The sequence below is a fragment of the Coffea arabica genome, chromosome 9e (genome assembly GCF_036785885.1).
Source record: "Coffea arabica cultivar ET-39 chromosome 9e, Coffea Arabica ET-39 HiFi, whole genome shotgun sequence".
Classification (NCBI taxonomy): domain Eukaryota; kingdom Viridiplantae; phylum Streptophyta; class Magnoliopsida; order Gentianales; family Rubiaceae; genus Coffea; species Coffea arabica.
The window spans coordinates 2,879,062-2,891,442 of NC_092327.1; the positions used below are offsets into that span (position 1 = coordinate 2,879,062).

General features: G+C 38.1%; 1 protein-coding gene across 1 annotated transcript; it reads left to right on the forward strand.

The window, feature by feature from the left end:
* Window positions 1–564: 564 nt before the first annotated feature.
* On the forward strand, window positions 565–936 carry LOC140014880 (uncharacterized). Its single transcript, XM_072066518.1, has one exon. It carries the CDS (start codon window positions 565–567, stop codon window positions 934–936), a length of 372 nt encoding a protein of 123 aa, XP_071922619.1.
* The last annotated feature ends 11,445 nt before the right edge of the window (window positions 937–12,381 follow it).

A 12,381-nucleotide genomic window follows, 5' to 3' on the forward strand; every position in this document is an offset into this window, starting at 1 on the left:
CTATGAGATAGAAAAGGAGGATTGGCGTCAGCCCATCATTGATTACCTTAATCATGAAAAGTTACCAGAAGATCCCAAGAAAAGGGTTAATATACGTCATCGAGCGCCACATTTCATTTACTACAAATGGATGCTTTATAGAAGATAATTCGATGGGGTGTTTCTACGATGTCTTGGAGAAGATGAGGCCATGCAAGCAATGGAGGAGGCTCACTCTAGGATATGCGGTGCTCACCAATCTGGCCCGAAATTACACTTTCGCATTAAGAGAATGGGATACTACTGGCCAACGATGGTAAAGAACTGTATCGATTTTGCTAGAAGAAGTCAAGCTTGTCAATTTCATGGCAATTTCATCCGCCAACCTCTTGAACCATTAAATCCAACTGTGGCTTCTTGGCCGTTCGATATTTGGGATTTGGATATAGTTGGACCGCTCCCAAAATCTTCTGAAGAACTCATTTTCGGCTACGGATTATTTCTCAAAAGTGGGCCGAAGCGATTCCTCTAAGAGAAGTCAAAAAGGAGAATGTATTAGATTTCATTCTCTCGCACAATGTAGTAATGAACAAGATTTGCAAAAAGTTTCATTTCAAACAATACAATTTGTCCATGTACTACGCTGCCGTAAATGGACTTGCTGAATCATTCAACAAGACCTTATGTAATCTGTTGAAGAAAATCGTGGGTAAATCGAAAAGGGATTGGCATTTTCGAATTGGAGAAGCACTTTGGGCATACAGAACTACTTTTCGAACTCCTACACAAGCAACCCCATTCGCGCTTGTTTACGGTGTTGAAGCAGTTCTTCCACTTGAGTGTCAAATACATTCGCTAAGAATTGCGATTCAAGAAGGGTTCAGTGAAGAAGATAATGTTCGTCTTCGCCTTGAGGAGTTAGAAGCACTCGACGAAAAGAGATTAGAAACTCAGTAACGGATTGAGTGCTATCAGACTGGCCTTTCAAAAGCATTCAATAAGCACGTTCGACCTCGCTCTTTCCAAATTGGAGAGTTAGTACTCGCCGTTCGGAGACCAATCATTCTCACTCATGGCGGACAAAGAAAGTTTACTCCTAAGTGGGATGGTCCATATGTTGTTCGAGAAATATATACAAATGGCTCATACAAGTTGGTTGCTGAAGATGGATTAAGGGTTGGCCCCATCAATGGCAAGTACCTAAAAAGGTACTATGCGTAATCGGAACCGCGCGATACTCCTAGCCCGCATGAGCTAAAACTGTGGATGGCGACCACAATAGTGTAGTATGTGGTTAAACTACTGAAACACTCCACCAAGTCTAAGGTGGTAAACAAATACATACTCCTGACCCGCATGAGCTTAAAATGTGAACGGTAGGAATTATGTGTGATTTGATTCCCTTGTTAGGTACGTAGGCAGTTTGGATGGCAACTTCTAAGTTCAATTACACCTATTAAACCAAACCCTCTTTCTTTGCAAAAAAAAAATCTTTTCTTTTTCTTTGAAATAAAATGTTAAATTTAAAAGTTCTTTTCTCTTAGAAAAAAATAAAAATAAGAGATAAGAAATGAAAAGCATTTTATTCATAAAAAAAAAGAAATTCATTACAAGGGAAAAAAAAAGAAAAAAAATTCAAGGAAAAGACATGGTGAAAAGTCTAAATATCAAATTTGTAGTCTACTACAGCTATTTTACATGATTCCAGTACAGATTTTATGTTTTCAAATTCCTTCACTGCGTCGTCAGTCAAGATGCCGGTACTTTCAATAGAAGAAAGCTCATCATATGCCCGGGTTATTTCTGTCCGGATCTCCTCAAAAGTTTCATGCTTTTGATCGATAGTTGAGTTGATTTCCAGGCCTTGTTTTTTCAAATTGATAAGTTCCTGTTGCAACACTTTCTTCCTGTCTTCAATGGATTGCAACTTTTCTTCAAGACTTTGCAGATGACAGGTTAGATCTTCTTCTTTCGTCTTAACTCTCCCGAGTTGGGCGGTCACTTTGGAAAGGAGTTTTGCATGTGCTTCTTTATTCATCTTTTCCCATGATGAAGATGCTAAAACATCATATGCCTCTGCCTTGATAAACAATTCTATCAAATAATGTTTTAAAGAGAGACCATTGGTAGGATCCGTTCTTGTGATTTCTGCAATGATCTCCTCCGCACACACTTTTAAAGAAGAGATCTGCTTAATAGGAGTGTCAAGAATCTGCCCGCAAAAATTCATCCACAAACTCTACAGGTATCTCTTTCGATGCGTTTGGATCAATTTTTACCCATGAAATTCTGAAACCAGTGCTGATTTAGGCCTCTTTCGGATCTCGTGTGAACCAGTTAACTCTTTCTTACACATTGATGAAGTACCTCCGCTGGAGGCAAATTGCTTTGGAATACTGATAACTACTTCGTCCCTTTTGTTGTTTGAAATTATATCATCAGCTTCGAGTTCGGGTAGTGAATTGTTACCAACATCTTCTTGACGGAATTCAAGAAACGGGGGCTGAAAAAAAAAGGAAAGTTACAAAAAAAAGGGGTTACAAAAAAAAGAAAAAGAAAAAAATGGAGAGATGATTACCTTAAGTGGCGATATTCCAACCAACGGTGGTGTAAAAGAAACCTCCTCCAAATCAGAAGATGTCCTCTTCTTTGATCGGTTCCAATGACGGTCTTGACTACTACTACTACTCGCCAACGAATGGGTTCCTCCTCGGGTAGATCCGATGCCCTGAATTTGAGTCCCTTCCTTTCTATAGCCTCAATAGAATCACAATCGTCCACCGTTTCAATTTCGACATCTTCTTCTATGTGAGTCACGGATACAGATTTTGAAATTTTGGACGGCGTTTTCTTTGTTGGAATCATTGGTTGCGCCTCTTTGATGGCCTATTGGGAGTCCTTAGAAGGCTTATTTTTTGTGGCAATATTTTTCGAGAGTCTGCTACTAATTTTGTTCTTCCGCAAAGTGGATGAGGTAAGACCCGTTACAATCTCTATAGTTCCATTATGATGCACTGACTCGTTAGCGGAGGTAACCTTATCTTTCTTCGATGATTGTTGAGGGATCTTAACGGTGAGTTTAAAGGAAGTTGAAGAGACACTATTTGACCGAGTCAACCACCAGACGTCATAGTCTTTTGTGATCAATGGATGCTTCCTGTGCGTAGGTATAGTCATCCGAGATCGCGTTTGCGTGCAAACTGAGGAATCCCATAGTTGAATAGCCTTACCCAAAGTATAAGTATGAATGATCTATTTCAAGTTCTTGGGAATGTCCTGACAGAATCCGAATTGTCTGCTAAACCTGCAAGGATTATATTTTTTAATAATGAAAGTATTGTCCTTACATGGACTTAAATGACAAGAGCGTTGACTAATGAAGTAGCTCGTAAGTCTTGATGATAAGGATCCATCGTCGATCAACACCTTTTCTTCATTCTCAGTCCAACACAATTTGGGAAGTATCAAAGGATTCACTTCTTCGAAGATTTTCTCAGCTTCCGATCGCCCGTAAAATATTGCCATTTTCTTACCACTAAATCTTGTCATGCGCACGTGGTGGCTATTCACTTGATTGTTTTCATAATATACATCGAAGTATTGGCCAATCCAATCATAGACGTAATGGATGAGAAAAGTTACCCTGCATTCTCCAAGGTTAGGGGCGTAGACGATCTCCCTCAACCCATGATATATGCTCGCAAGAACGGGGATTGCAAGGCAAAATCTTTTCTCAGTGGCCATTAAGCATGCAACCTTGAAGACACTTGGGCGAATATGATCAACCTTTTTGCTTGGCAAAAGGAACTTGCAAATTCTACACGTTATGAATGCCGCAGTATAGGTTTTCTTTCTTAAAGACCTCGGGATACCCAGTGTGTCGAAAGGGACGTTGAAGTCCTTCGTGCCAGCAAGGTCGTGCGGCTCCAAGCTTCCAGAAGGGTTGTAAGTCATTTTCGATTTAGATGTGGTTTTTCTTCTATTCGATCTACTGGAGGAACCCTATACCTAGCCTCTCCTTTGAACCAGAAGTGAATCCAGTCTTTCATCCATACCCCTTGGTCATTCGTCTAGAGGTGGTAGTAAGCCGAAAAAAGATGCCTGTAGATCTCAGGGAGAAGGGGCTTCCCTTCTTTATCACGAGTGAAAAGTTCCTGCACTGAAGGAACAACTTCATCAAAGAACGAGCTATCGATCGAAAGGCCACCAAGTCGATAAAGGTCCAAAAGTGTGATGGACAACTCCCCAACGGGCATATGAAGTGTGTTTGTCGAGGGACACCAATATTTGAAGAAGACTCGCAAGATATTCTCACAACGGTCATAGGAGTATCTCGACGTGTAGACAACTTCAAATATACCAGCACGGGTGAGCACTTCTTTATATCTTTCAAGGATGTCCTCAACCCACTCCCAATAATGAGAGGTGAAGCACGCCTCGCCAAAGAAAGAAGAAAGAATCTTCCGTGTAGTCTTATCGATATTGAATCCCACGAATGAAAGCGTGAATTTGGCTATTTCCGGATCTCCATTGTGAAGTGACGAGTTTAATACGATCACTTCTTCTTCTCTCGATGTGGTGGCGAAAGTCGATGGTGCCACCACTTCCTTAATCTACTTTCTAGTCCAATTTTCGAGATGAAAACATCCTTCAAGGGGTATGAAAGACTCAGCGAACGGGCCGATTGCTGGTTTATGAACATGTAGTGACAAACTCTTTGATTGAGGTCCATCTCGTTTATCTGTCAATAAAATATGTGGCAATGGCGTGGCGTAGTTCTTAATTTGTACATTTGCTGAAATTTTGAAAAAGAAAGTATTGGACGATGAAATAAACTTCTTACAAAATTTTGGTAATTAAATTACCTAATCGGTGGCTTTTTTCAAATCCCCGAAATTATTTCAAACTCCTTTTCGGGCACGAGGTGGGTTATCTACAGGAGAACAAGTTAGTAAAGTTGAAATATTGACATGGACTGGGGCAAAAAAATAATAATTAAGGTCGGAGTTCTAGCAAAAGAAGGGAAAAGGTTTTGCTCAAATATCATATTTGATATTATCCTAATAGACGAGCAAAAAAAAGAGAGAGAGAGAGAAAGTGCTCAAGTATCATATTTGATATTATCCTAATAGATGAGTAAAAAAAAAAAAAAGGTACGAAAATTGAGATTAAATTTTCAGCCATGATTAATAGCTCAAATATCATGCTTGGCGTTATTTTAGTAGATAAATCAAAGGGCCAAGCTGCCTTGTAATATGTTGGGGATACAAGTCAAAGGCACACGTTGAGTGAAGAAATAAATTTCAAGTGCTGATCATGTTCAAAGCATCTAACGATGAGACACGTAAGAGCCTTGACCGAGACCCTTTGTAACAACTAAATGTTGCGGGTAAGGCAAACCAAAAAAAACCCTGAAGTACCTGACAAACGAAGGAAAGTACTTGTTGTTGGAGTATAACTAGCGGATGATGGCTGTCCCTTGCAGCAGCAGCCGCGTGATGATATAGCTGAAGAAAAAAAGCTCGTTCAAAAGTTGTGGCCTAGACCTGGCTATTTATAGGGAAAAATTTGATGAGAATCCGAGTCAAAAAGAAAGTCTCCGTCCGTAAAAATTTGGGAAGGAAGTCGATTCCTTGTTGGAATGACTTTACTGAGCCGAAACGGATTTACCAAGAGCCTCGTGGACTATGTCAGTAATTGCTGGCCAGGTAGTTTACTACGGTCAAGAATTCTAATTTGGCTTGGGATCGGTCAATCATGGTTGATATAGGAAATGTCTTGTGGGCCACGAGAGAGTCATATTGGAAATTAGCCACCAAAACTTGTTTGATGATGCACAGTGGACTTGAAGCTTTGGCATGATATGTTTTGACCTTGGGATTGATATCACTAAATGTTGCATGGATTGGTGGCCCCCGCATGGTCATCTTATGACCAATTCAAAAGCCATGAAATTGTAAAGCTTTAAGTCCATTCACGGACTTTGTTGTAAGACTCCAATATGGAGTAATTCGGCCTCGAGATTTTCCTAATCATCATCGACATCGAATAATATTTGGAATTCAAATACTACTTGGAATCTGGCGGGCATGTTGTATGGCTTAATCAAGACCCGTGACTATGAACCCATATAAAGTGTGAAGTTCAAGTGAATTAATGAAGATCCATGGCTATATCGTATGAATTAATCAAGACCCGTGGCTATATTGATGCTTAAATTTCAGCCTTGCGGCATTCAAATCAAATTGGGAAAAAAAATGAAGAATGTCGAAACTTGTCCGTTCAATTTTTACTCTTTACAAACAAGTTTCGAGAGGGCATTTGTAGACAATGGGATTTTAATTAAATTTTAAAAATTATCATTGGTCTATAAATCATTTTTATGGTTTATTTTCGTCCAATCGGATATTGTCATATGTCATGTACACCTGGAAAGGTTGGTTATTAAATGGCCAATTATATTTGGCCACGTGCCAAGTTGAGGTGTTCCAAATCAATTCAAATTGCAGGGATATCTCCACCAACCAAATCATATCATGTCACATGTCTATTGGATAAATATCTAAATATTTATTTCTTATTAAAGGGATAATATTTAGAGTTGTTTAATCCAAGTATATTTCTTATATACTGCAATAGCTTGGTCAGTCAAACGGCGCCACGTCACGTGTCCCTACGAGTTTGGCCACTCGATGAATTACTTATCTCTTTATTAATAAATATAAAATGAAGAGATAATATTTGACTGACACAGTCCTAATATGACTGCACGTCTTGCAAGACAAATAAAGTGGTACACAGGTCTTCAATCTCTACCTCTTGCTACAGCTATAAATAGGAGTCTCTCAACCAAATCAAGGATATACAGAGACACACACCAGGAGGCATCTCATACACTCAAGTGGTGAAGTTCCAAGTTACGAAAGTCTGGGTCTTCAAGCTCTTCAAGTCTTACATATATTAAGGCTTGAGCCTCCAAATATTTTCAAGTCATCCAAATCTTCCATATCAAGATTTGAAGGAATTGGTGGTGGATCCAAGAACAAGCTGCGAAGCCTTTGGACTGGCGTTCGAGGAGAAGAATCGAGGGAAACTCTTCACAAGTTCGAGAAAACCCCAGAGATTGTACTCACATATTTTCTTAGATTTATATATCACATATTTGTCGTGTATATTTCTTGTTTCTGCATATTTGAAATTTTATCGCGTACAGTGTGTTCTGTATTTGTATCCTAACAAGTGGTATCAAAACTTGGTTGCGAGATTGAACTGTTCACAAGCACTTGGATCCTAACAAATTGAATGTTTGGATCAAGAGTTTGATTGTTCAAGATTGGATCTTGGTTAACTATTGAGATCAAATGGGTTGGTGGCTATTACTAATTGAAAAATTTAATGGGTGGTATCCTTATTTCAAGAGTTTGATAAGAAACATTGAAAGTGAAAGATGGAAAGTCGAAAAGCATGGAGATACTTGACAGTGAATCTAGGTAGGTGATTCAAGGGTCAAGAAAAAGGTAGAGTCTAATATTGATTTTGGACGTGAATTAGTGGAGGCTTTCTCACATCTCCAACGATTGATATTTCATTCTGGTGGCTTTTAGATTTTAGCTATGTTCTTTGATTGGTATGGCACGTGTTTCAAAGAAACGAAGAGATCTAATTTTCATGCGTCATAAAACTCTGACAGTTATCAGTTTTTTGTTTTAGTTCGAGTTTTGAAAACCACACATGGCGAGACAGTACTGAGAATGAAAAGAAGTATGGTGATTTTACCACTTGGTTGCCTCAATTATTAGAGTTAGAGTTCACAGAAAGGGATCTCAGGTTACAAGTGGTGGTGAAAAGAAATCCTGCAAAGGGAGATGGTGAATTGAAACACCTTCTTATAAGTCAATAGGAGGTTCAATTCGGGGAAACTACACATATTCATTGGCCAATTAAATTAATTTAATTAGGTGTCAGAACTGTATTGATTGGGATGTATAGTTTGGTACCATATTATTTGGTAGTTGAAGGCAAATGGTTGCTAAAAATTTTTTTTGTCAAGGTGGAGATTTGTTAAGAAATTGGTTTAATTTCTTTTAGACAAGTTTCATGTTTTATGTGGAAGTAACTAGTGTCCTAACTGGTTTTAGTTACTTGAAGTAGTAGCTAAGGAATTTCCTAGTTTGTTTAGAATTATAAGTTATTTCCTATTCTGTACAAGTCTAGAAATTAGAATTAGTTTCTAATTGTTATTTGATTTTTTGATCAAATAATATTCTCTATAAATAGATAGGTTAACATACTACACAAGGGATATACAAGAACACACAAGGGCGACATGTAGTCTAATATATGGGTTGTGAGGGTGTGAGAAAGAATTTTTGAAAAATAAGAGATGATATACAAGAGTTGGGTTTGGATTCAAATTGTATTATTGTATAGGATTTTCCTCTCATAATAAAGAGCGGATTTCTCTCTGTGGACGTAGGCTCAATGATGGAATCGAACCACGTTAAATATTGTGTGTTGTTTATCTTTCATAGTTGTGGCTTGTTTGTCATTAAATTATTATGCACTTGATGTATTAATAGTTGTATATTCCGTGTTTGGATCCTAATGGCTGGGGGTAACTACAAAGCAGGAGAGACCTAACCAGACACACATGAAGTCTTTTTTCTCAAATTTTCAAATGGATGTCCAGAAGTTGAGGGGCGACTTTGTAAACATGAGAGTGAGGTGCACTTTTGTTTGTAATATGGGTGGATGGGATGGATTAGAACTTGTCACAGAAAGTGTCTGTTTACTGATTGTGCATATACGATTATTCTTTGTAGATATGGAGTTACAATACATATTGATTTTCTTGGGAAATAAATAAGCTTAAAGATGAACTGTTATTCAGATAGTGCTGATGCCCATTGAATGGGAATTAGTTTATACCAGTACAACAATACACTGTTGTTACGATGTCACGTACTACTAACCATATTAATTTCTATGAAGTAGACCACATTGTACTCCATATCTTGGGATTTTGAGTATGTATTTTAACTTATGCGATTTATGACGACTTGTCGAATATGTGGCCCTGAGTTAGGAAACTTATGCTATGGATAGATGAACTCACCCATTGTGCAGAATCTCTTACTTAGCGTTGAAAGGCATATATAGCATAAGTACTCTTTATCTTCCAATAGAGGTGATGTGCACCGTTCTTAAAACGATACTGTATCAACTAAATTTTGTGCAGGATGACACGAGAGTGCAACAGGAGACTGATGAAGCAATTGGAGCCGGAAGAAGAATCGGACGAAGCAGAATCAAGTGAATAAGCAAAACCATCAAAGCCTGCGAACTTGAACACATGAGTGCCCAACCTCTGTTGTTACTTAGTTCTTGCACAATACAGAGAGAGTTTTATCTTGTATTCAAAAAAGTGTTATATAATAATTGTTCTACTATTTTATAGTATGGTTTGAATGGGATAATCTGAGGTTTGGAAATTGAATTTGTGAAAAAAATTGCAATAAGGCACTAAGGCAGCAGAAGGAAAAGCAATTGAAGAAAATGAAAACGGACAAGTAGAATGCAGTGAGCCTACAGAACCAAAAAAAACTTGTGTAGCCATCCATAAAGTTCATCAGAGTGTTATTGAGTAGTAGTGAACTAAGCCTGAACAAAAGTTGAGTTAGCCATGCGATCATTTAATATGGGTAGGAATGAGTATAATGCCACAGTCCCATCAAAGGGAATTCTCATAACAATGGTAAGACTTCAAATCAATCCTCGTAATCCTTGACTGTGAAATAGTATCGATCCAAAATAATAGATGCAATACTCATTAATATAACTTGGTTTTGGTGATATGTTTTCGATTATTGTTGGGAAAAGTGTACAACTTAATTGTGAATGGTGCATGGGACAAATTGAAAGAGAAAGATAAGAAAAAAATGTTGGAAGACCACCAGAAGGCCAAAGCAAAATGGATGAAAGACATGACAAGGCTTGGAAAGGATGTCTATCCTAAAAGAATGAACTTTTATGCTTTGCAGCGAGTTGCTAAAGATCCAAAAGAGGAAGAAATCAACTCACCAGTATGTTGGGAGGATGAGTTTTATAACTATACTGGTGATATTTTCGATGCATCTAGTCTCCTAGATAAACTCAATGTGATTTCATTGTAGATACCATGCAAATGTTAGGAGGTTTGTATTGTAATCTAGAATCTTCACACATGTACTAGGATGACAACTGCAAGTAATTATCACAACTAGAATGTACAGATGGCCAGGTGACTAGAAAAACTTGTGAGTAATAGTCATATGTATTACTTTTCAATTAATATTACTCAATTATATGCTTTTGCAGGTTCATTATGTAGATCGAGTGTCAATCTTGAAGTACATAGTCCCAAAGACTACACCAAGTGCAAAGGCTTGGACACATGCCATAATTTCAGAGAGGAACAAACTGGAGATTGGCAAGCTTAGTGTGTATGGAAAGGTAAAATTGGTATGTTTTATTCTTTAATGAATGCAACTAATGTATGTTTTATTCGTTAATAAAATAAAATCATGTTTGTTTCTCAAATATGGTTTTGGTAGTTGATGTCTTACTTCGATTATGGTTGCTGGAAATCTTATTAAAGATTGGGCCACACGACTATGTCAAATAGAATCCGCCCAGGATAGTTCTGCCATGCCAGTCGGGTTAGTTGGGAGGCTGATGGACAGGTTATGCTGAGATTGGGGTGAGTGTATGATTTGTAAGAGGAGAGAATTGATCGGCATGAACCGTAAGATTCGTTTACAATTGCATGTGGGTAAAAAAAGGATTTATGTCTTACAGAAAGCAAAAGCTTTCTTATCTAAGAATCCCTTCTTCAGTCTTTTTTTTTGTCGCAACGATAGGATTCCTATAATCTAATCTAGCCTAATCTAGGGGGAGGGGGAAGGGGACTCAATATGAGTAGAGACTCCATTGAAAAAGACCAATTAAGGCCGCCACATATAATGGCAAATTAGTGGGAGGCAAGGGTTGACCCTTGACCTCCCATACCACCAAGACTTAAGATTTTGGTGGTGACCACCAGACCAAAGGCCTAGTGGCCCTTCTTCAGTCGTTTCATGCAACTATCCGATGTTACTAACATCTCCAGTAAACTATCCAATCACGTGTACTTTTTGTAGAAGCAATACAAAAATTATAGTACTAGGTTGGGAAGAGTTTAGAGATGGCAATAGGATGGGTTTAGAGTGGGGAACACTTCTCTCGGCCCCTGCCCTCTCTTTAGGCGATTTCTTTTTTTTTTACCCTTGAGTCCCACTATTTTCAAATACACAGCAGTAAATCATAGTAACAGAATGTAGCAACCAATGCTCACAACAATGCTCGAAAGCCTCACTTATAACTACTATTAGTGAACATCTACCTACTGTTAATGCCTTTGCCTCCTCTTGTTTTGTTGGGGCTTTCACTCTAAAAAACAGTTGTAGATGAAGATTGGAGTAAGAGATGATGATAATGGATGATTCCTCAAGTCTTGAGGCCGAGTAAGAGATCTAAATAGGAGGGAGTTTGAATCTTTGAGATGAGAGAGCCTGAGGGAGAGGAGAGGCAGCAGAGAGTGACATTGTGAGGGGGAGTTGGCGGTGAAAGAAAAGATGAAGAATAGACTTGAAATTAAGGTTTCTTGACTTGTCAATATAGTATTTTCTGTGTTCAAGAATATAAGGAAAATTATTAGCATATAAAATGATATACGCAAGTAATCAAGAGCTTTATTCTAACTATAATAATATTTATTTACATTAATTATGTCATGGGAGGCTGGGGGACGGAGGGGGTGGGGGTATCCTGATAGGGCTGTCAATGGGTCAGGTTTGGACTTGAACCCAGTCCGGATCCAGTAATTTTTTTCGAGTATTGGTTGAGAAATAATTCCAGTACCCGGACCTGTACTTGTACCTATTTATTTTAACAAAAAAGCGGGTCGGATACAGAATGTAAGATTCTGACCCGGATTCAAACAATACATAAATAATTATAATATATAAATATTTATAAATACTTTGTTTTACTAAATTAACAAAAATATTCTTTTACCAAATTAACTGTATCCCAGATGAAGCATCTAAGACATTAGGATTTGGAAGAGACAAACTTGTTTAACTAGAAATGTATTCATCACAAGTTGCATATAAGTGGGATCATGTTGGGCCTTTTTGCTAACATGAAGAAAGGAAAATGAATGATACATGTTGGGTCTTTTCTTTCTGGGTAGACCTGGACCCAACCCGGTTCTGGAATCTCAAGCACAGGACCCGTTGGGTATATAGTTCGGTTCCGGGTCTAGTACCATAAACCGGATTTGGGTCCAAAATTTTCATTTTTGATCCGAATTCAACCCATCGA

Bases quoted from the DNA above. Each gene is read 5' to 3' on its own strand.
- LOC140014880 (XM_072066518.1), top strand. From the start codon at position 565: ATGAACAAGATTTGCAAAAAGTTTCATTTCAAACAATACAATTTGTCC.